Source organism: Microtus oregoni, unplaced genomic scaffold (genome assembly GCF_018167655.1).
Source record: "Microtus oregoni isolate MIOR12 unplaced genomic scaffold, Mior012 000026F_ref0000081, whole genome shotgun sequence".
NCBI lineage: Eukaryota > Metazoa > Chordata > Mammalia > Rodentia > Cricetidae > Microtus > Microtus oregoni.
Window position 1 is genome coordinate 32,118,209 of NW_024543085.1, and position 23,191 is coordinate 32,141,399.

The 23,191-nt window shown below is 42.4% G+C and overlaps 1 protein-coding gene across 7 annotated transcripts in view; it reads right to left on the reverse strand.

The window, feature by feature from the left end:
* Dgki (diacylglycerol kinase iota) overlaps positions 1-23,191 on the reverse strand; it is a 448,005-nt gene that overhangs the window by 7,411 nt on the left and 417,403 nt on the right. For all 7 annotated transcript variants that reach the window (XM_041675727.1, XM_041675726.1, XM_041675728.1 and 4 more), the window contains 4 exons: positions 18,343-18,380; positions 14,743-14,863; positions 3,464-3,500; positions 1,799-1,898 (listed from right to left, as the gene is read on the reverse strand). In XM_041675727.1, coding sequence (XP_041531661.1) covers positions 1,799-1,898; positions 3,464-3,500; positions 14,743-14,863; positions 18,343-18,380 — 296 coding nt within the window. The remainder of the gene's footprint in view (positions 1-1,798; positions 1,899-3,463; positions 3,501-14,742; positions 14,864-18,342; positions 18,381-23,191) is intronic.

Below are 23,191 nucleotides of genomic sequence, written 5' to 3' on the forward strand. Positions count from 1 at the left end.
TTGGAGTCATACCAGGCATCCTACTGAACATCATAACTTTTCACTCAAAATTATGCTCTAGAGATCTTACCACACAGTGATATATCTGTGCACCATTACTGTATTAGAATCCGTTAATCTGACCATTCTGTAACCTGGTGCTAGATTAAAGCTGAACGTACTTGTGAATGGAACTTTTCTCGAAATGTTTAGGATATAAGCAATATCCTAGGAGATCATTCCTAGCAAGAATCCACTACAAGTCTACTCAGGTTCACTTAATGTTCCTTCAAATTCACCAAGACTAAAATTTGAAACAAAGATATAGTTAGTTCTTTCTTACTGTCTACTCAAAGTCCTTCAAAACTCCAAGTGCTTATCAGGACAGAAGGTTGACTCCTGTGATTCTCTCTTTCTCTCTCTCTCTCTCTCTCTCTCTCTCTCTCTCTCTCTCTCTCTCTCTGTGTGTGTGTGTGTGTGTGTGTGTCTGTCTGTCTGTCTGTCTGTCTGTCTGTCTCTGTTCCTGTTCCTATTTCTGTCTCTGTCCTTGACAAGACCCCCACACTCCATTCATCAACTGCCTCTTGACAGATCCCCGTGAACCGAACCTGCTGAGGATGGCACCAGATCCAGTTCTCCTAGACTTTCCCTGGTCCACTCCCTCCATCCATGGGAACTTTCTACTAACAACCTCTGGTCTCAAGACCATCTTAATATGCTTATATGCTCTGCAGCTTTAGAACCTGACCTAAGAATGGAACCATGTTTCAAGCCTCATTGACATAAGTATCACTGTAAAGCAAAATACTTGGCTATTAAAATGATATAGGGCCGTGAACTCTGTTACTCTTTGTTGTCACACATTGTCCTACTGAGGCAGCATGATATTCTGTCATCAAATGAGGAGGGCTCGCTGGCTCAGTATCATGCTACAAGTCAACAGAGTTAATGGTGCAATAGCTATTCTTCCTCTGGCTTTTGGCTCCCACGCCCATCAAGAATAGTGGTTTGCATGCTAATGTAAGAAAACACATAGAAAGACTTGGACGAATTAACCTTGACTGGGGTTGGAAAGACAGCTCAGCACTTAAGAGTACTTAGTACTCGTACAGAGGTCCCAGATTCAATTCCCAGCACCCACATGGTGAATCACACCATGTGTAACTTCAGTTCCGGGGAATCTGACACCTCTTTTGGCCTCAACAGACTCTAGAACTCATGGTGCATAGTCATGTACTCACACATATAAATATACACACATGTACTTAAAATTAAATAGATAGATACAGAGTGACGTGGATATTCCACGGTTGCAGCTGTTGCCATCTCAAAGTGAGGTCCCCCCATCTAAAGAGTCAACCAGTAGGCAAGCACTTTGGCACCCATGCATGGAGCAATGCAAATCATAGATTTTTAAATTACATTAGATTTGGTGCTAAAGACGAACCCTAAAGTTACTCCCTAGTAGCCAGACTAGGTCATTCACACCACCACATCCCCATCCTCTGGCTGAGGGTCTCACTTCCCCACGCCTTGCCTGCTGGTGTTTCATCAGGACACCTCGAGTCCCCCATCTTTCTTTAGCATGTATAGAGGTCTATAAAGTACCACAGGGAAATGCACACCCTCCACCCTTTGTGCTTCTACATTTAAACTGCAGTTTCTCTAAATGAAGCACTCTATTTTTTCCTCCTTTTTCCAAAGCTCTAGGCCCTCCCATGAGCACAGAAAGGATGTCTGTGCTAAGGGCACAAGTGGAGGCCATCGTGCCTGCGATCTCTCACAGTGGGAGGATGCTTGCACTCACTCATCCTGTTACCTTGGAGTCTGTCTGTCTCAGAGATGCTCCCGCGTCCACCAGAAGCTGGCACACAGCCCGGTTCCGTTGGCAGGCAGCCTTGTGCAGTGCAGTCTCGCCCCTAAATCAAAGATTAAGAAACCAGGCAAGGGTTGGAGACAGATGAAGTGATGGAGAAGCAGCAGAAGAATAAGGGGCTTATCCTGCCCAGTTGCTGACACTGTGTGCTCTTTAGCTTCCTTTGCTGTAAGTAGCTGAGGCTCAGGACAGCAGAACACATGCATGCTAGGGATGTGGCCTGGGGTGTCTACAGATACCTTGTTATTCTTTAACAGACTGAAATCTAACTTTAGCTACTTCTCTAAACTGGGCGTGGCTTGGTGGTAATTTTTTTGATCACTACTATTGGATTTACAAACTCGAAGAGAATGAGTAAAATTGTCCAGATATATCCAAGCACTTGAGGCAGAGCATGGATGCATCTCCACGGAGCTTGCACGGTCCAGCCCTTCTGGCATGGTAGAAGCCATTCTGACCTTCATGAGTCTGTCCTGCAAATTCAACTTTGAGGAGCCAGGTTGCCTCCTTCCCCTGCTATTCAGTCAATGTTGGATTACATCTATCAAGTGAACGGCTGTCTGAGAGGCTGTAGTAGACTCCAGCAGAATTCACAGGACCAGATTCTCTCACGTAGAAAATACGCTTGAGACCAGCCTCTCAGCATGCCGGGGAGGGGAGCAAGGAAAAGCAGATGGGCCCCCATCTGTCTGTGAGGTGTGCTAAGTGAAGGATATTGCCATTCTGAGTCCCCAGGTATAGAGATGCTTAATGCCAACATGTTTCATGGGAAATCAAATGTCAACCACAAAGAAGCCAAACTAGGATGAATGGCAGCCCCACTAACAACCATGCCAGCACAGCATCCCTGTGGACCGGCAGCTCATAGCTATGTCCTTTCTCACTTGCCCTCTATTCTACCTGCCCATTCTCACGTCTACACCCTGACTATCAGCTCATTCCTCTCTAACCCTGCTCAGTTATCTTTATCCTTTGTCTGACTTCTTTGAAACTTCCTCGTGGTCCCCATATGGCTTTCGGAGTTAAGGATTCATCTTTTTCTTACTCCTGTTGGTGGAAAAGTGGTTATTCGCATGCCAGAAGAAATAAGCTCTGGGATGGTCCCTAAACTGAAAATGTTCTTTCCATCATTCTCATTCTTCTGGCATGTTTGAGTAACCATGTTTCCAGTTCTCCAGGGGTGGCAGCCACTTGCTCATCACAGACTGGCTAACAGCAGTCATGCCATTAAACGCAGCAGATGTCTTCAGACATGGGTGCTTTATTTTCTCACAGATCCCAGATTTTTAAAAAAAAATCGCTGCATATGGTAGAGATAAAGATACATGTACTTATTTACTGTCAGCAATCCAAGTACCAGTGTAAATGTCGCTTGTTGGTAGGGTGCCTAGAGGCAATGACAGTGATAGCATTGATTACGTAGGTAATCATCACAAGACAAAGTATTGGTTTCTGTTGTGTAGCCTTATGCAGCTGATTACCTTTGTACCACCGTGAACACGGTTTAAAGGGGGCTTCTAATCAGTGAAGTTAAAACTGCGATGCCTCCTGGACAAGATACGCTTTGAACACAACTGTTTAGACTATAGAATGAAAGGCAACACTCACGTTTCACTGTCTGCCATATCCAACAATTCTGCAGGTCCTAAACGACAGCAACGAGAAGAAAAAAGCAAGATGTTCAAAAATATATTGTTGACAGAACTAACTGTTGACAGAAAAATCTATAGGTGAATAATTTAAATGAGGACAGGTGAACAGAAAAGATGAATTTGGTGACAAGGTTAATAATAAGACCAAGTGAGGCTAAGAGGATTCTCCATCACCAGTTTTCTGCATGGCAGCAGTCAATATGCCTGATAGCTCAGTGGATGAGAACACCTGCTGTAAAAACAAGAGGACCTGAGTTCAAATCTCCAGCACTCAAGTTTTTATAAAGCTGGGCATGGTCCTGTGTGCCTGTAACCTCAGCACAGGTGGGCAGAGAAAAGGAGACCCTAGGATGTCAATGGCTAGCCAGCCTAGCCAAGTTCAGTGAGAACCCTGTCTCAAGGAAACAGAGAGCTGTAGAAAAAGTCACCTGACATTGTCCTCTGATGTCCAAAGAGTGACTGCACCCACACACATGTGTGGATCTACCAAGCTCATGACAGACACAGATACATAAACACACACATTGGAAAAAGATTATTTCTCAGTGAAGTTGAAGAAATTAATTGGAGTAGAATAACTGAAAAATAATTGTCTCAGTACAGAGAAAGGACCAAATGAAGAGGTTTTTGGTCCTTTTCATTCTCCAGCTACAGGAAGGAGCTTTCGATAGTATAATGAGAAGAGTAAAGACACATATGTCATCTAAATGTCATATTTTGGTGATACTTTTTGAAATTTTCATTTTCAAAATGGAATAACTGCCTTGCAAACATGTCAGATGATTATAGATGCCCCATTGCAAGATATTTCTTCTAGGTGTTAGAATATAAATGTACAATGAGTTAGCCATTCTCTTCCTCGATGTCTGTTTACTAATTAATTCCCTTCTTCGACAAACACTGGGATCTTCACTATTCTACCTCCTGACCACTACTTCCTTCCATGAACGCCCTCATCCTCTTAACTCTGAAGGTAGCAGACACATTTCTTCCACAGAGCTCCTTCTGAGGCAACACCACACCCTACCTATATGACACCTATCCTTATGTGTAGGTTCTGTTGTCTTTCTTAAGTACTATAAATTATCATCTAAACAGAAACTGTCCTAGCCCAATGGACATTGCTGATCACATTATTCAACACGACACTTGCCAAACTATTTTAACATCACCTGCTGAGTTGTTTTTCTGTTCCTTGAGACTCTAATAAACCTCTGGAAGTTTTGTCCTATGCTTTTTTTTCATCACTATGTCCTCCTTGGTACTGATCACAGAATCTGGGCCCAGGCAACTGCTTAAATGTTTTGCTGGATTGATAAATAAACCTGCTTTGGAGTGCCAAACATGGTTCTAGTATGGAACAGTTCAGTCTTTAGAGACATAATCCGTGTGATTTGTGACCTATGTTGGTGGACAGCATTATTACTGAAAGTTATTTATTACACATATAATGTAAAAAGAAATGAAGAGAGGTTACAAGTACAGATTTCTAACCATAGCTGTCATTGGCAAGGAGATGGTTGTGATTCTCTAGAATCTTTGCAAATCTCCTGGTCATCCAAGAGCTAAGTTGCCTTGAATCTTCATGTGGAATGCAGCCAGCATGCAGAAACCATTGCTAAAAAGACTGTTATGTATCACTAAGTTCCCATACATCCCTTCTGCTATTGACTCTCAAGTGTTTAGATGATGCTCATGGCCTTCCTCATGGAACCCCTTAAAGTGTTGATAAGGTTCTTACTCCTTAGTGTGTTGATAAGGCTCCACCTTCTCACCTAAGCTAAACTAACAATGGCCTGTATCACTGCGTATTTCTCAGGCTTTCCCCCACTTTAAGGGCCTATCTCCCAAACTCCCCATCCATGATAGGCTTCCCTCTCCTGACCCTGTACCTAAAACTGAAATCTTCCTTAAAGCCCAACTATGGCAAGGTCTCCCAAAGAGACGTCTGACAAAGGAAATTTAACCCTATGATGCTTAATGGTTCCACTTTGTAGTATGTATTTCTTTTCAAATATATGTCTTAAATTACTCTAAATCTCTGAAATGTAAGAATCTCTGAATCACTTTATTCTTTCCACCTGCCTCTAAATTGTATAAATATTATATCAATAATTGTATGGATCCATTAATGGTAAGTAACATTTACCCTCTGCCTTGAGTTTCCATGAGTCAATACAATCTAGAGTATTTAACAGAAGTGCCTGGCACCCCATAAGGACTTCATCAAATGTAGAGTCACAACTGTAGTGATTTGGGGCACACTACAGCTGGCCATATTAAGTCAAAACACGGCAACATCAGTGAAGGAAAGTGACATAAAGGGGCCACTAACTTCCACTTGAGATCCATGCACTCCAGGCTTATTCAGTTTCTGATAGGTTCCGAAGTACCTGAAGTTTCCACCTAAAGAGATCCCGCTATCTTCAGAGAGCCTTTTCAGCCATTTATTTAGAGACAAGTTCCAGGAACACAGCAGTCCAGCTTCCCGCATCAGCTGTATTGTCATCACTGCTCTTCTCTTCACAGTGACCAAGGCAACAAAGAGATCCTGGCATCTTCTCCTTTCATCCTGGCTGACCTTCAGAACTGAGTGGAAGCCACAGTGAAGTCCTAAGGCTCTATGCTGGTAAGGATCCTTGAGGCATTTTGATTGGGCTAAGGCAGTAATAGTTCGACAATCAAAAGGGGAAGATAGGGGGGAAAAGGACTTTGTTCCTCATGGTGCTGACCAGGAGCACCACAGCTATAGCTCCAAGATATCCCACAATGATTACCTGGTATGATTTTGGCATACCTCTGGCTACCCAGGGTTCCTCTGCAGCTGGCAGCTGGTGCCCGAGCTCTTTGATCACATCTAAAGGGACTCCACTTCAGTCTTGGTGAACGACTCTAAAGTGATTGATGTAATTAACCTAATGTCCCTGGTCCTCCATCAAATAGACAGTTGGATGATGAAAGAACATTTCAAACACTGGAGAGCGAACAGCCAGTGCAGAGGAGGGAAGGACAGAAGCAGGATGGCTCCAGGTGGGAGTAGGGAGCTGCGTTGAAGAGTGCAGGCCCTGGGCTTGGGACTCCTTTCCTCCTACAAGGTTTCCTGGCCCAGCCTTGACATAAGGGTCTGTGCCTGGGGAGGTGGGAGGTGCAGGGTATGTGGAAGGAGTGGAGGAAGAAACAGTACTCAGGGTGTAATGTAGGAGAGAAGAATAGGAAAAAATGAGTGCCGGCACATCTCCTTGTCTCTTTTAGAACCAGCCCTTAAAGCAGTGATTCTTAACCTGTGGGTCATGACCCCTTTGGTGCTCATACATTGGATATCCTGCCTATCAGATATTTACAGTACAATCCATAACACTAGCAAAACTACAGTTATGAGTCGCAATGAAATGACTTTATGGTTCTGGATCACCATGACATGAGTGCGGAACTGTGTTAAAAGGTCTCCAAGGTGGAGAACCGCTGCCTTAACAAATTATGTTTGCACGGCCAAGGCACCAGAAGGGTAGATGGCAAACACATCTGAGTTCAGTCCATTGTTCCCTCCTGGCTTGCACTGCACTGGCCTGTGAGGAGCTATGCTTTAACACTGTGTGGACCTATGCAGTGATCTTGATGTACAACTTGGAAAATGGGTAGCCAAATAAATAAATAGAATTGATCAACAAAACCCACACTAACTTCGTTTGAAAAACAAAATGATTTTTTTTAAAAAATAGCACCTATTTTTTTTTGTTAATAAAGTAAAGGAAGGAAGAAAGACAAAAAGTAAACAGAACTGTATTTTTCTAATGTAACAACGGTTGAGAGCTGGACTTGGGATTTGTTTTGTATATATGAATATCCCCGTTATGGATGCTATCCCCTTACCCCCATGGAATTTGCAATAAGAACATTGAACTGTCAGTAGACAATTCACGCTTCTGCCCCTAAGCAGGAGTCTCCGGTGGTATGAATGAGAACGTCCCCCATCGTCTCAGGCATTTGACCTGCTCCCCAGTTGGTGGTGGTGTCTGGGGAGGTTCAGGTGGTACAGCTTCACCGGAGGAAGTCACTGAGGGCAGACTCTGAGATTTAAAAAGCCTTTGCCACTTTCTTTGTCCTTTCTGCTTCCTGCTCGCAGCTGGAGATATGAGCTCTCAGCTCCTTGGACCAGCTGCCACACCTGCCTCGTATATTGCGTCACATCTCTGTGATGAACTCCAGTCTACAGTCGTGAGCCCCCAAACTCTTTGCCTGGGTCAAGTTTATATCACAGCAGCAGAAAAATACTTAACACAGAATCCTCGCATCTCTAGGGTTTGCTCTCTGACCCAGCTCTCCTGCACCAGAAAATTAAGTGTGAAGTCTTCATTGATGGACTAAGGTGCAAATTTCTCTATGAAATCTTTGCCTTTCTTCCAGGATCCTTGCATGCTGTCACTGGAACTCAACAGAGGACACTAGCATGGAGCTGCCATGTCGTGTGGCTTCTTACCCGTGTTCATATCCCCTTGAATACAGAAGGCAGAAACTAAATAATACACATACATGAGTTTGGGAAGAAAACTCCACCTCACAGTGACTCAGTTTTAACTCCCTATCCAATGGAGATAGGAGAATTTACTGTGTAGATTTATAAAAATTTACCTTTAACAATAAATTTTGTTTCCTAAGAATAATAGATTTTAGCAGCAATGGGTTACTATATTTTTTTCAGAAGTGTCTGGAACACAAATACCACTTTTTATAAAAGACAATGTTGAGGGTGCTTTAAAAACAATTTTGGATCCCAATGTCAATACTAAGTGTTTTTCTTTTGCCTTCAGAGGAAGACCCATAGCAGAACCATGGATTCAAAAAGCTGTAGGATAGAGGGAAATGTCTGAACATCGAGGAGCAGTGCTTTTCATGTGTCTGTTGCAAAATACATAAGAAAAGCAAAGTAGGAGAGGACCAAGGTAAAAAGAAGCTCACATTTCAGAGAGAACAGACCACCATGGCAGGGAAGGCATGGTGGTAGGAGCAACATGGGTCATGGTGACGGAGGCATGTGGCAGGTGCAGTCAGAAGGCAGAGAGCTCTTCCTGGAACAAAGCTAAGCTTCCACCATCAAGTCTCACCCTCCTCTGCCTCCTAAGATCCACGATTGCTCAAAACACCATGACCAGGTGCAGACAAGAAAAACCACAGGAGCCTGTGAAGACCATTTTATATTCATGCCATAATAGGTGTGTGTGTGTGTGTGTGTGTGTGTGTGTGTGTGTGTGTGTACAACTCAGACTATGTTCAGGCAATGTAGAATGTAGTAAAATGTCCCAAATCTCTATCTCTCAATGCGAGGAAGTGAATGCTGTGGTAAGTACTGGGACTTTCTGAAGTCCTGATGTTCTTATATTGGCCACTCCAGGTCACATTCACATGACTTTAGCATCTACATTTCATAAGCATTATAGATGATGGGCGTTTTATAACATATATTGTTTAATTTGTCTTTCACTAATGCATCCAAATCTCCTCTGCTATTCCTTCCATGGCCCCACAGCCTCCCTCCAGGACCTCATTTCCCATTAGTCTCCCTGACGCTGCCAGCAGACCATTCCAAATCCTCCCCTGCCACGGGACAAAGGCTGCACAGATGTGGAGAGAGCTGGCACTGGGAATGCTAACAGCACTGTCATCCTGTCTCAGCAGGACAGTAGTCCTTCTCGCTAGGACCAGAGGCGGGGGGGGGGGGGGGGGAGTGAGGGTTAAAAAAAAGCATAAAAGAAAGACTGGGGTCAGAAAAAGAGAGAAGACAAAATAACCCATTGAAGTAAGAAGGAAATGCATGAGCAGGGTTTCTATCTGAGGCAACAGTAGGGGGCAGCGTGGTGGGCACAGGGAGAATAAAGACAAAAGAGCAAAATGCTCTGGGGAGTAAAGGAAGGGGGAGGCAGCCAGTAAAAATGATGGTTGAAAGGAGCTGAAAAGCAGGAACCGCGGGGAGAGTCCCTGCTGGAGTCCCTGTATCCAGGGCTTGGCCCTGTCTCTGGAATTGTTTCTTCTCTTCTTCCTCCCATTCACTTTTCCGGCCTTGAAATGCCCAGATTCCAGCTTTTTTTCCCCCACTAAAAGAAAGCAGTGTTTCACACATCGGAGAGAAGTCCAAAGGAAGATGCCTCCTATGACTTTCTCAGAACACGCTTACACATTCCACTCACAGCCCATGCTCCGCGGCCGTCTTAAAAAGAGCCCTTGGAAGGAAATGGTATTGCGGGGGCTTGAGGTAACTCATCTCTTGGGACTCTGGATCAGAATGAGGTCCTCCTGGTTGGGGATCAGCATCCAATGAAGGGACAAAGCAGACCGGAGCTCAGAGCAGAAAGGATGTGGTGAGTTGAGAGCCACCTCAGGGGACCATGCAGAATATGACTTAGGTACCTTGCAAAGAGCCCAGGAGTTCCTAATAATCATTGTCAGAAAAGGCTGAGAACAGGCAGAAGATCAAGCAGTGCAGAGGTTCCTCCATCTTAAATTCTTGCTGAGGCCATTTCAGACTTAACTAGAATTTGATCAACTTGATGGAGAATCCAATGAAAAGTTACTCAACTCTATTCTAGGACCTGAGACCAAGATGGCCCCGGTAACTTAGCTTCTGTTAAACTGCTTGCTTGTGCAAACCTCTTGCTGCAGCTGCTGAGAGAGATACTGCTTTTGCTTTTTAAAGCCCCATTGGTCCAAATGCTTGGGGCTACACTTACATCCCAAAGACCTGAGTGCAGCCCCAGCTAGCTGCAATACAGACTTGCAGTTGGCTCTAAATTATGTCTAAGTCATCCCTGGTGGCATCCCTATAACAAGATCTTTGAAAAACCTGTGGAATCTCTATTATCTAAAGCTATCAGAGAGATGTGAGCCAAGCTGCTATGTGCATATACACATACAGGAACGTCAAGAGATTTTCAGTATACATAAACATTTGTGTTATTCTCCAGTACTACCAAGCATGAAGAGATTATGTTAGTCTGCAAAGAGCTCAAAAAGTTCCAAGGACCAAGTATGCCCAAGGTAACGCTTCCCTTTTATCTCTGCGTGACCTGAAGAACACCTCACTAGAGGGCTTCCCATCATTTCAGAGAGGTGGATGATTCAAAGACAGTTTATGATTTACAAATGCACAAGTTATCTGGGAATGACAGAGGACACCTCTCATCCCAGTATTTGGAAGAAAGAAGAAGGAGGATTGCTACAAGTTTGAGGCCAGCCTGCCTAAAGAATTCCAGGCTAGGCAGTCTCAAATCAGATGACCACTATCTGGACTTTGTGCAAATACTGAGGACTTTCTTTTCTTAAAAGGAAAAAGTCCCATAGATGAGGGTGGATTTAATTGGTGTCCACATGCAATATTACAAAATTTGCCTCTGCCTCTCATCAGCCCTTTGAAGAAATTGCCGCAGAAAGGAGAAGAAACCTCTGGCATATGTGTGTGCGTGCAGCAGCAATCAGGCCACTGTCTCATTCGCAAGTCTCTTCCTGAAGCATAGTGGGTGGATAGTCAGGAGAAGAGAAGGAATGATGCCCACAGCAGACTCAGCACCACAGCCCATCCTTCTAAGACAGGCGGGAGTGAAACTACCCTTCTCCTGGGAAAAGCCATTCTCCAGCGCCCACGACACCAACTTCACAGCCTTTCCTTCCAGCCCTTGAACCATGACTCTGGCCAAGAATTGAAGCAAAACTCATCATAGTGAGAAAGACGAAGGAAGGAGAGTCTCAGATGATTGGCAGCCTGCTAGCCACCTTATGAGGTCTCCACAAAGATGAAATCAAGTGGTGTGTTCTGTACAGGCATCTTGTAAATAAGATGTAAATGAGCTTGAAAAATGGTAGCTGTGCTATTTGTGGATGGCTTTATAGTAAGACCTAAAACATCCACATTCAATTGCATTGGATTTATTTGTACACTAATTGTGGGTTCTTTTTTTTTTTTTTTTTGGCCTGAAAAGATCGGATGCATTTGCTTTTGAGTGCATGTTTAAGTGAGTCCGCCTATAGCAGGCAGTTCCTGATAGACACGCCATGTGGATTTGTCAAAAGAATGAAGGAAGGAACAAGTGGAAAAATGCAAACGTTCCCACTGGCAAAAAAAGAGAAACAAGTGGATAAGAGTACTCATTAATCTGCTAATGCACAGCTGAAATGCCTGTGCAGAGGAAGTAAGCTTGAGGGGCTGGAGAGACGACTTGGTGTCTGTGCGAAGTTAGCAGGCTCACTTTCAGTGCTCCAAGGAAGCTGTTTAGGCTTTCTACAGACCTGGGTCTCACTGACAGTCTCTTCCACTTATTCTTAAACACCTCCAAGGAAGGCATTTTTTCTTTCTGACCCCCCCCCCCCCACTCTTCTCTATCTCTAGTCTCATTATAAATGAAAGAAGCTCTGTACTCCAGGTTTTTTTTTTTTTTGGATTATTTGTTCTTTTGATGACCAATTTCTTGAGTTCTTTGTATATTTTGGAGATCAGACCTCTGTCTGACATGGGGTTGGTGAAGATCTTTTCCCATTCTGTAGTAATAAGGGCGGTGGGGCTGCGTCCCCAGCACCCCGGCTGCCTGGCTAGCTTATGCCCGAAATAACAACACACAAACTGTATTCATTTAATTACTGCTTGGCCCATTTCTATCTAGCCTCTTCTAGGCTAATTCTCACATATTAATTTAGCCCATTTCTAATCATCTGTGTTGCGCCCCTAGGTGCGCTTACCGGGAAGATTCTAGCCTATGTCCATCCTGGGTCGGAGTTTCATCGCGTGCGTCTGCCTGGGAGCTGGGAGCATGGCATCTCTCTGAGGCATCTGCTCCCGAGAGGAGAGCTGTGGAGTCTGAGCTCACTTCCTCTTCCTCCCAGCGTTCTGTTCTGTTTACTCCTCCCACCTATCTTCTAACCAATGAGGGCCAAGCAGTTTCTTTTTATTTAACCAATGACCTTCCTCCATCACCATTCTGTAGGCTGTCGTTTTGTCTTGTTGACCATGTCCTTTTCTTTACAGAAGTTTTTCAGTTTCAGGAGGTCCCATTTGTGAATTGTTTCTCTCAGTGTCTGTGCTACTGGGGTTATATTTAGGAAGTGGTTTCTTGTGCCAATGTGTTAAGTGTACTTCCCACTTTCTCTTCTATGAGGTTCAATGTGGCCGGTTTTGTGTTGAGGTCTTTGATCCATTTGGACTTGATTTTTGTGCATGGTGATAGATATGGATCTATTGTCATTCTTCTACATGTTGATATCTAGTTATTCTAGCAACAGAGAACTCTCAACAGAGGAATCTAAAATGGCTGAAAGATACATAAGGAAATGCTCAATATCCTTAGCCATCAGAGAAATGCAAATCAAAACAACTCTGAGATTCCATCTCACACCTGTAAGAATGGCCAATATCAAAAACACTGATGACAACTTATGCTGGAGAACATGTGGGGTAAAGGGAACGCTTCTGCATTGCTGGTGGGAATGCAAGCTGTTACAGCCCCTTTGGTTATCAGTGTGGTGATTTCTCAAAAAATTAGGAAACAACCTTCCTCAAGACCCAGTAATACCACTTTTGGGTATATATCCAAAGGATGCTCAATTGTGCCACAAGGACATGTGCTCAACTATATTCATAGCAGCTTTGTTTGTCATAGCCAGAACCTGGAAACAACCTAAATGCCCCTCGGCTAAATAATGGGTAAGGAAAATGTGGTACATTTACACAATGGAGAAAACACAGCAGAAAAAAATAATGACATCTTGAAATTTGTGGGCAAATGAATGGAGCTATAAAACATAATTTTGAGTGAGGTAACCCAGACCCAGGAAGACAATTATCATATGTACTCACTCACAAGTGGTTTTTAAACATAAAGCAAAGAAAACCAGACTAAAAGTCACAATCCTAGAGAACCTAGACAACAAATAGGACCCTAAGAGAGACATACATAGATCTAATCTACATGGGAAGTAGAAAAAGACAAGCTCTCCTGAGTAAATTGGGAGCATGGGGACCTTGGGAGAGGGTTGAAGGTAGAGGAGAGGCATGGAGGGATGCAAAGAAAAATATAGAGCTCAATTATATATAATATAATGCAAGAAGCTGAGTGGTTTGTGTTCCATGTGTGTAATTATATTTCCACTGGACTCTAGAATCAGATGTTAAACAATGAGCTCTCCATCTTGGGAATGATCTAAGCCTAAGCTGGAAGCTCAGTTGTTAGTACACAGTCCAGGAGGTGTTGTCAGACAGCCACATGGTACATAGGACCAGTTAGGACACACTCCAGGAGGTGAGACCTGGCAGCCACATGGTACATAGGACCAGTTAGGACACACTCCAGGAGGTGAGACCTGGCAGCCACATGAGACGTGGCAGCACCATGAAATGTGAGTTGGGAGAAGAGACAAATGAGAGTCAATCAACGAAAACTAAGAAATTAGAAAAATGGGATAGAACAAATACAGGAATCTGCAGAAGAATCAACCACAAATACAGATGGACTAGCAGAGCCCAAACAGTTAATTTATGAAAGGCTCTACAAAATAAAGGCAGCTATGTCAGGCTATGTTTTGTTAATACAAATTTTAATTCATTAAATAAATTAAAGTTAGGGACTGGAGAGAAAGCTCAGTGGTTAAGAGCACTGGCTGCTCTTGCAGAGGACCCAGGTTCAAATCCCAGTACCCACACAGTTGCTCACAGCTGACTATAACTCTTCTTCCGGTATATCTGATGCCCTCTTCTGACCTCCAGAAGGTCCAGGCACACATGTGGCAAACAAAACATTTATACAATAAAAACAAAAATATACATTTTTAAAATAAATTAATTTTATTTAATTATTTATTTTTGAAAGAGGGTCTTGCTATGTCACCTTAGCTGGCCTATAACTCACTATGTAGACCAGGCTATCCTTAAACTCTTAAACTCATAGTAATCCACCTGACTCTGCCTCCTGACAGTTGAGATTGAAGGCGTTCACCAAAGCACCTAGCAATGAACTAATTTTAGAAAGCTTTTTGATTTTTAAATGAATTACTTCCCCAAAGCCTTCCCTTTCTAAATCTGGATATTGAAAAAAAAAAAGTTTATTTTTTGCTTGGTAAAGATGGCCCACCCATATCAGTGGGTGTCAGAGAAACAACGGGTGTATATTCCACCGTGGAGATCTCCTGGTTGAGTGTCAACACAGACAATGCTATCTAGAACTCCATGGGAAAGTGATCCCTGGTAGGTTCCCGACTCACCATGGTCAAGGATGTACTTCACAATCTCCCCATTGCCGGTTTTAGCTGCGTAGTGAAGGAGTGAACAGTGGTCTGGTCCCTGAATTAACAAACTGCCTCCGTTCTTATAGCTTTCTATGAGCTGAAAGGAAGAGACACAGGGAGAGAACGTCAGTGGAGTCCAGAGCAGGGATAAAAGCCCCAAGGTCACACAGAAGAGTCAGTTAGTAAACCACACATGTTTTTAGCCGCACAGGACGCAGAGAGAAGTCAGAGTGATGAAGTACCATCCCTTCATCACTCACATAGATGGTTAATGCTTCACATGGCTCCGGAAAGGGTCTGTGGGTATCAAATAGCTCAAGGAAACAGGAAATATGTTGAATTAGCTTTCTTCCCCTCTTCTGAGCCCCAGACATTGAGAAGAAAACTAAAATTTCCTGAGGTTCATCCAGCATATGTTACAGCAGGAAGAACCTGGCTCTGACCCTCAAGGTTCCTTTCCTGTATCCTTAGTTGTTTTTCAACTTGTCATGAATACAATTACCAAATGCTTCATTTTTCTGCACACAGCACTCATACACACATACATGTGCACATGCATGTGAATGCACACACACTCGGAGGATGGTTCATTTTCACCCCAATACCTTTTATGAATCAAGCAGTACATACTCAACATGGCCAGAGATGATCAAGCAATAAAGAGGACCAAAATGATGCTGTGAATGCCATTGTTTCTCTATGAGAACAGCCAGTGGTAAAAGCCAAGAACTTAGCCACCAGAGAGTAAGAGGGTGGGAGGACAAATGAAGTTGTAGACCTAGTTCGTGAGTATAAATGTGTCACCATTTTCCAAACTGTGGAGTATCAGGATAGGCGTAGCCTTGGTGCAGCTTTTCATAGATTATTATTTTATGGAGACAAAGAAGAATCTACCAACAGAGCAGGTCTCAAGAAATACAAACACATGAGCAATAAGAATGTGACTCGGTCAGCAGCCTCAGAGGCCTCCAAATCCCATAGGAAGAACAGAAACGTTAGTTACAGCGAGACAGTATGAGGACAGCAGAGGGACACCAGAAGAAGCAGAGTTTTAGAAAAAAGTCACGGAAAAGTATCTAGAAACTCAACTAAGAAGACTAGATGCTCTGAGGTGCTAGAAGTACAAGAACTATGGAAAGCTGTAGCCCCAAGCTTGAGGGCAAGAGAACAGGAAGAAACAGCATGCAGATCCAAAGGAGAATCTTGCTGTGTTCCACTATAAATGTCTTGTGTTCAGATGCACCCAGACCAAGTAAGGATTGGCTATCCTGAACCTGCCTTTGGGAAGGTTGTATACTATGTCTAAAAGTCAGCCCATTAGCAATTGAATTTAGGGATTACATATCCTCACTGCCTGAGTCTGCTCCTGGAGTCTGCTCGCCCATCTCCTCCCACTACCCGTTTCATACAAAGCCTGTTTAATATTTAATATGTATTGTGCATTCTACAATGCTATTGTGTATATATATATATATATATATATATACACACACACACACACAAAGAGAAAGGACTGAAAAAGAAAATCCTCCATTTTCTGTATCTCATCTCATAGTAAATACAGTATTGTTGAGTCACTCCTCAGATAGGGAATAATTATAACGCAGATCGTGCCAGGATAACCAGCTAGATCTAGTGGTTTCTCATATTTTAAGCAATTCTATGTAAAACATTTTAGAATGTGTAACAATACATCCCGAATCTGGGGAGTTCTTTGGCTATAATGAAAGCATGTGGAAAGATCTTCAGATTGCAAACTGGATTAGCAGTGTTTGGCAAGGCTTGTGCTTGCTTCCCATAGAATCCAAGGTGAGTGAGTCCTTGAAGGATTGTATGATATGCTGGCTAGGCCACTGAAGGGAAGCAACTCTGAACTTCCAGAAATCCTATTTAGGGAAGAGGCTTCTCTTCTGAATAACAGTCCCAGGAACAAACACTACAGTAGAAAACAGTACAGGCAGCATGTGGTCAGAATCATATGAGTGAGCCTGAAATTGACCCATATATAGGCAACCCTTTCTCTCTCTCAGTTTGCTTTCTGCTAGTGATGTGCTGAAGATATAGAACAGGCATTCTTTGGTTCATTCAATGGGAATTCTTAAAACAGAAGGGAAAGAAAAGAAGAAAAGGAAAGGAAAAAAGAAGAGAAAATGGAAAGGGGAAAAATCTAGACAGGAAAAAGAAGAAAAAGTAATTCTCACCTTCCTTCCTTTTATGGCCTTTGGTTTTCTCAGCCTGTACTGTTCCTGGGCTGAGGAGTAAGGTATGTTCCCCACTGTGGTGGTTTGAAAGGAAATGGCTCCCAAAGGGAGTGGCACTATTGGGAAGTATGGCCTTGTTGGAAGAAATGTGTCACGGTGGGGACAGACTTTAATGTCTCTTTTGCTCAAACTTCCCTCAGTGTGTCAGTCAGTCAACTTCCTGTTGCCTTCAAGATGCAGCATTCTCATGATTCCAGCACCATGTCTGTCTGCTTGCTGCCATGTTCCCCACCATGAAGATAAAAGACTGGACCTCTGACCTCTAAGCTGCCACCCGAACTACATGTTTTACTTTATAAGAGTTGTCATGGTCATGGTGTCTCTTCACAACAATAAAGTCCTAACTAACACACCTTACAGAGGCAACTAGTGCCATTACACAACACAGGGACTTAGAGGTAGTCATGAGACCCCAGCACAAATAACCCAAGGGCAGTCAGATTGTTTAGAATACTCACAGAATACATTCTGGCAAATATTTTTTAATAACTACATTGTTAGAAAAAAAGACAGATTAATACTGAATAGCAAGACTAAGCCAGTTAACATTTTAGGCACCTTTTGCTGCAATATGAACAGTATTGGCAGTCTTATCACAGGATTGCACCCAATCCTCTGACAAACCAAGAAAGAAATAACACAGCTATTCTGTTATATTTCTCTATTACAGAGAAAGAAATCAAGGCACTGAGAAAACGTGCTAAAGGCATAAAATCGCACATAGAGTGAGGACAGAGGCAAGAGCTGAAATCAGGCAATCTAACTTCAGAACTGACATTTGTTTTCAGAAGATGGTGATCATTTCCTTCCTTGTGAACTAAATTCACCAGAAAACACAAGCTCAAGCTGAAACACCCCCAACAGACTAGACTGTCCATTTTCTGTTGGCTGTGACATCTAAAGTAGACTACTAAATCAACAGGTGCTGGTTCTAAGCTGGTGCATGCATTTCTGGGTCTCATCCAGGTCATTTCTACATATGTATTCATTCACAAACACATCTCAAAAAGAAGCCTTCAAAGGTTTGTCTTAAAGAGCAGGGATTCTAGGCACTCTGTGTATTGCATCCTGGGAATACAGTACTTTTTTTCCCCCCATAACTAACCAAGGCGAGTCCAGGGAATTCTACCACTTTCCTTTGATATTAGGAGATGCAGAGCGTGGTGAGGACTAGTCTCATTCTCTCAGTTCATTTCTCAGAAGAGCATCTTTCCTCCTTCTGCTCAGCAAGTGCAGGCAGGGGGAGTAGTTTATAGACTGGACCATGAAAATCTGGAGAGGCGATCACCAAGGTTTTGGCAGGAGGATAGCTTACCTTCATAAGATCACCAGTTATTACTGCCTGCAAAATTGCTGTGAAAGACAAAAGAGAGATGTCTCATTAGTAGAAGACCCTTTCAATGGGAAGTTACAGATGAAATGATTCCATATTTACGAGACATAATCTATACTGAAGACAGGAACCAAGGATTCTTTGTTAAACAGATAAAAGTCCCATCTCCAAGTCTTTTCCTACCCTAACACCAATCATATACATTACTACAGTACGTTCTTGACCCTGCCTCATCCTGATACTGAAAAGGTAATGTAAAATTTGGAGTTTTATTAGATTAAAATCTTGGCTCTGACCTTAAGAGGTGCGGAACACTGGACAAAACATTCAAACCTGTGAGCCTCAGTTTCAACAACCACAAAAGTGAAAGTCTAGGCTTTCTGGGCTAGCTGAAAGGGTTAATCACTGTGGTTCCTCTGTCGGGTCCTTCTGCTTTGTTCTCTAAAGATTCACTATATCTCCAACCATTTCAGTTAGGAATCCATCTTATTCCATGGATAAGAGATTAAGAGGATTAGAGATACAGAATGAAATCACCTTTCAGTTGTATTCTGGGGAGAATAATCACATTTGACCTTAAAATCAAAGGTGATCATGATGAAAATAAGCCTTTAGGTCTTTTGTAACTTAACTTATTTGTAAGATACTTGCAGCTTTAGAAAGAAAAATTAAAATTTCTAATAGTTTATGCATGTAGGATATAGAAAATAAATAAGAAAATTGTGTTAATAAAAGCAGTACCTGCACATCTAAAGACAATCCTGCTTGCTAAAGGCAGCTACCTGCATTGTTATAGAACTGATGCCTCCAGAAAAGAAAATGTATCAGTTTGGAAACTATTCAAAGAATGGACTCAGCCTTTCAAGTCACATCACTTTAGGAGAAAAATAATCTAAGTTTATTTTACATTTACACTGTACCATTTTTGTTCTTATTTAATTAATGTCTCAACACAATTAAATTAAAGCCTAGTAGCATGTGTCAAGAAACAAGGCGTACAGCACTGGCTCCATAGCTCACTCATTAAAGTGTTTGCTGGGCAAGCATGCATGAAGGCCTGAGTTTCATTTTCAAGATCCACATAAAAAAAAGATGGACGTGGTGAATCTAGTGCAAGAGAGGGAAGACAATCAAATTTCTGGATCTTGTTAACCAGCAAGCCCAGCCTACTACACAAACTCCAGGTTCCAATGAACTATCCTGCCTCAAAAACTAGGTGAATGGTTCCTGAACAACCAGACCTGGTTTATCTCTGAATGCATACAACACATGTATACACACCCACCACCATCACCACCACCAGAGAGAGAGAGAGAGAGAGAGAGAGAGAGAGAGAGAGCATCCTGGCTGCCACTTTTGACTCTCTACTGAACATTTAAATGTCCTGAGTAAGCAAAGGCATTCAGTGCTACAAAGCAGAAGCTTTGAAAACCTACAGAGAAGAGGACATGGAAGGAAGGAAGAGGCAAGAAAGAGGAGGGGAGATTGTGTAGGACTGGAAAAACTGGGAGAAGCTATAAAAGCAATGCACACTTAGCCTTGAACCACCTGTGAACCCAATCTGCCTTCACATAACACAGAGGCTCATCCGTTAGTCCTTGAACTGACCGAAAAGAAAGCAACAGGAATACAAAGCCATACAAAAGGACATGACCTTGCAAAGGGACTAGTGTGTGTGTGTGTGTGGGGGGGGACTAGAAGGTGGGAGGAAGAGGCAGAGGTGAGAGGAATGAGACTGCATTGTAAAATGCATGAAATTATCAAACAGCTATTTCATAAAAACAGAAGCAAAAAGTGGAGAGACACTGAAACGATGGAAAGGGAATGGATATGTTTAAAGAACCTATGGAAATATTGGGGCTCACTCTTTTATAAATAAGGATCCTGATACCGGGACTGAAGTGGCACTTGAGGCACAGAGCAATGCATGCTCCTCCATCCAGGCCTCTGTCCACTGCTGCATTGAACTCACCCTGGGTGGAGATCTTCTAGGCTCCATGGCCCCCACAGAAGGTGGCAGAAAGCACTTGCTAAGTTTGTAATGCTGTGGAAATAGTGATAGACTAGGGCATAATTCTGTATGATTTGTTGAACATGAACATTTTAAGCCATTTTTTTCCTCCTTGGCAAAGAAAGCTAATAGTTGTGATGGTCACCTCTGTAGCAAGGGTTGAAGTTTTTTTTTTTTTTAAAGCTTTATAAATAGATAGAAGGGGCAGTTTTCAGTATGTCTGTGATTTCACATAAACACACACACACACAGAGTGGGAGAGAGAGAGGGAGAGAGAGAGAGAGCGAGAGAGAGAGAGCATTCTCAACTAAGGGTAAACTTGGCCTTTGAAGTTGAACATGTAACACTCTGCTAACCCAGTATATTTCAAATCGGAAGGACAGAGGTGGGTGTATTTTTTCAGGACAGAAACCCTATAACAGATCACAAGGAAGGGGAGGTTGAGAAAAACTATCAGCAACTTCAGCTTGGAGAAACAAGTAAGTCTGGATTTCCATACTGAAGAATGCTCCCTTGGCTGCAGTGGACCACTCTGACTGTGAAGTGAACCTTTATACAGGCTTGTAACCCACACTCAAGATCAAACAGCAGCCCAGCTTTTGTTTCCAAGACCATATGAAACTTTTCTCAGAATATAAGTGATCACAAAAAGGAGAGAGAAAGCTGTGTAAAATCAAACACGACACGTGTACACAATAAATCAAGACAACAGAGGAATCTCCAGGGCAAAGTCTGTGTAGAGATGTGAACCAATCCATCTAAAAGAGAGGGCAGCTAAGACCTGTGGCTAGCAATATAGCCAAAGAAGATTTTGTGGATGGGAAATTTAAACCGACTATGCCTGATAAGTAAAACTAATTGGCAAAGAAGATTTGGAAAGTCCTTAAAAAATGAGGGAAGCATCTGAACAAAAACATGGAAATTGAAAACACAGTACGTGAGGGAAGCTGCAAAGAGGCAGCCCCACTTCACGTGTATTGTAGTTTCACAGGCGGCCGGAGTGAGTTCCTGTATGCCAGGATTAGATACTTGAATTGGTACTTCTTTCCATCTTGCAGGTGGTAAGAAGCAACTGAAGAGTTAAAATCAAACCACAGGAGCATCCAGATGTCCTCCAGCAGGCCAGCCCGCTCTCCCTTTCTGAAATCAGAATCATGACTTGCTCTTAGGTCCTTTACTTCCAATCCTCTAAATAAGGACTCTTTCAACTCTACCATCTATCATTCATGGGCGATACTCTTTGTTTCCATGAGTCTCCAAAAGCCTCTCTGTTTGATATTCCCCATCAATGCATAGAAGATTGTACAACAGAATCCTAACCACAAATATTTTCCATTGTGTTGGATACAGAAAGCATGGCTACTTATTTTTAAGCCAAGCAACACACCCAAGAGTAGATATTATGCAAACATTATTAGAAACAAGGTTTTCTTCTCTCCCCTGATTAATGTCCTTCCTTATGAACACTGTTATTTAAGATCTCTTCTGCATAAAGAGAGCCCGAGTCCATTAATATTCCACTCCAGGAAATAACCTTGTGAAAGATCAGGCTTAACATCAAAATAATGAGCTGTTATGATTACAGTATTATTCTTTTTTATATGAACTCTGAGTTTCTCTTTGGTTTTCACATAGATCCTTCATAATAAAAGTGAATGCTTCAAATTTCCAGAAGAAAGGGAACTTCAATTTTTAATATATCACAAAGGTTACTGAGCAGATGACTAAGTTTCTTGGAAAAAATAAGTTGTGCAAACTTAAATAATGAGATAGGGAAGGAGTGGAAAGTATATTTAGAGATGATAAGTTGAATCCATCTATATGAAAAGGCTTATTTTTCTCACTATACTAGGCCTTCAAATAAATGGCTACCCATACTCATCCTAAGATAGAGCAAAAGGCTGCCTGGAAAGAATTGTGTTTCTCACACACCATTCTCTGTGCACCTGGGTTCCTAAGAGCTTAGATACACTTAGACATCTGCATAGAAGAAAAATATGACTTCTACTACAGAGAGCCCCCAAAGAGAAGATGATGTCTACAATTTGCAAGTTTTATCCCTGCAAAATTCACTTGGTAGCCTTATCAACATTGTATAGGTGTTAGGAGGTGGTGAGTCCTCCAGCCAAGGATTAGGTTATGAACCTCTGCCTTTGTGAAAGGCATTGATGCCTTATAAAAAGGGAGGTCAATGAGCTGCTGAGTCTCTTCATCTTCTCTGTCACGGGCAGAGAATAGAGCACATCTCTGTGTTGTTCTAATGTGTCATGATGCAGAAAGCAGTTATCCCCTTGGAATAGAGAGGGAACATAAAATCTCCTGCACCTAGATCCTAGACTTCCTAAACTGTAGATCACAAGAAAGAATACTGTAATCTTAACAACTCCTTATTGATGTCACCTGTAGTATTTTGTTATAAAAGTAGTAACCAATTCAGTATCCTAATGTTCGCCTCATGCTAGGCCTTGTTTAAGAGGATGAGGGTATAGAAGTATACAAAGCAAAATTCATTCTCTCCTGGAATTTATGTTGAATCCAAAAGTACAAACACAATCTGACTTTATACAGGAAAGCATATGCTTTAAATATGTTATGATTCACGTAGCTCAGGTAGTCTTATCTCTAGTTAGCTATAGTTCTGGCCAAATCAGCTTACCAAGGTTCAGTTCTCTCATGGAAAAACGAAAATTAGAAACAGAATATTTTGACGCTGTGTTTTGCAAATTGCCATGGTTAGTCTGTCATGTAAGTCTCAGCTGAGAAATTATCTTGGTAAATTTGTCGTGTGGGTATATCTGGGGGGTACTGGCTTGACTGTTA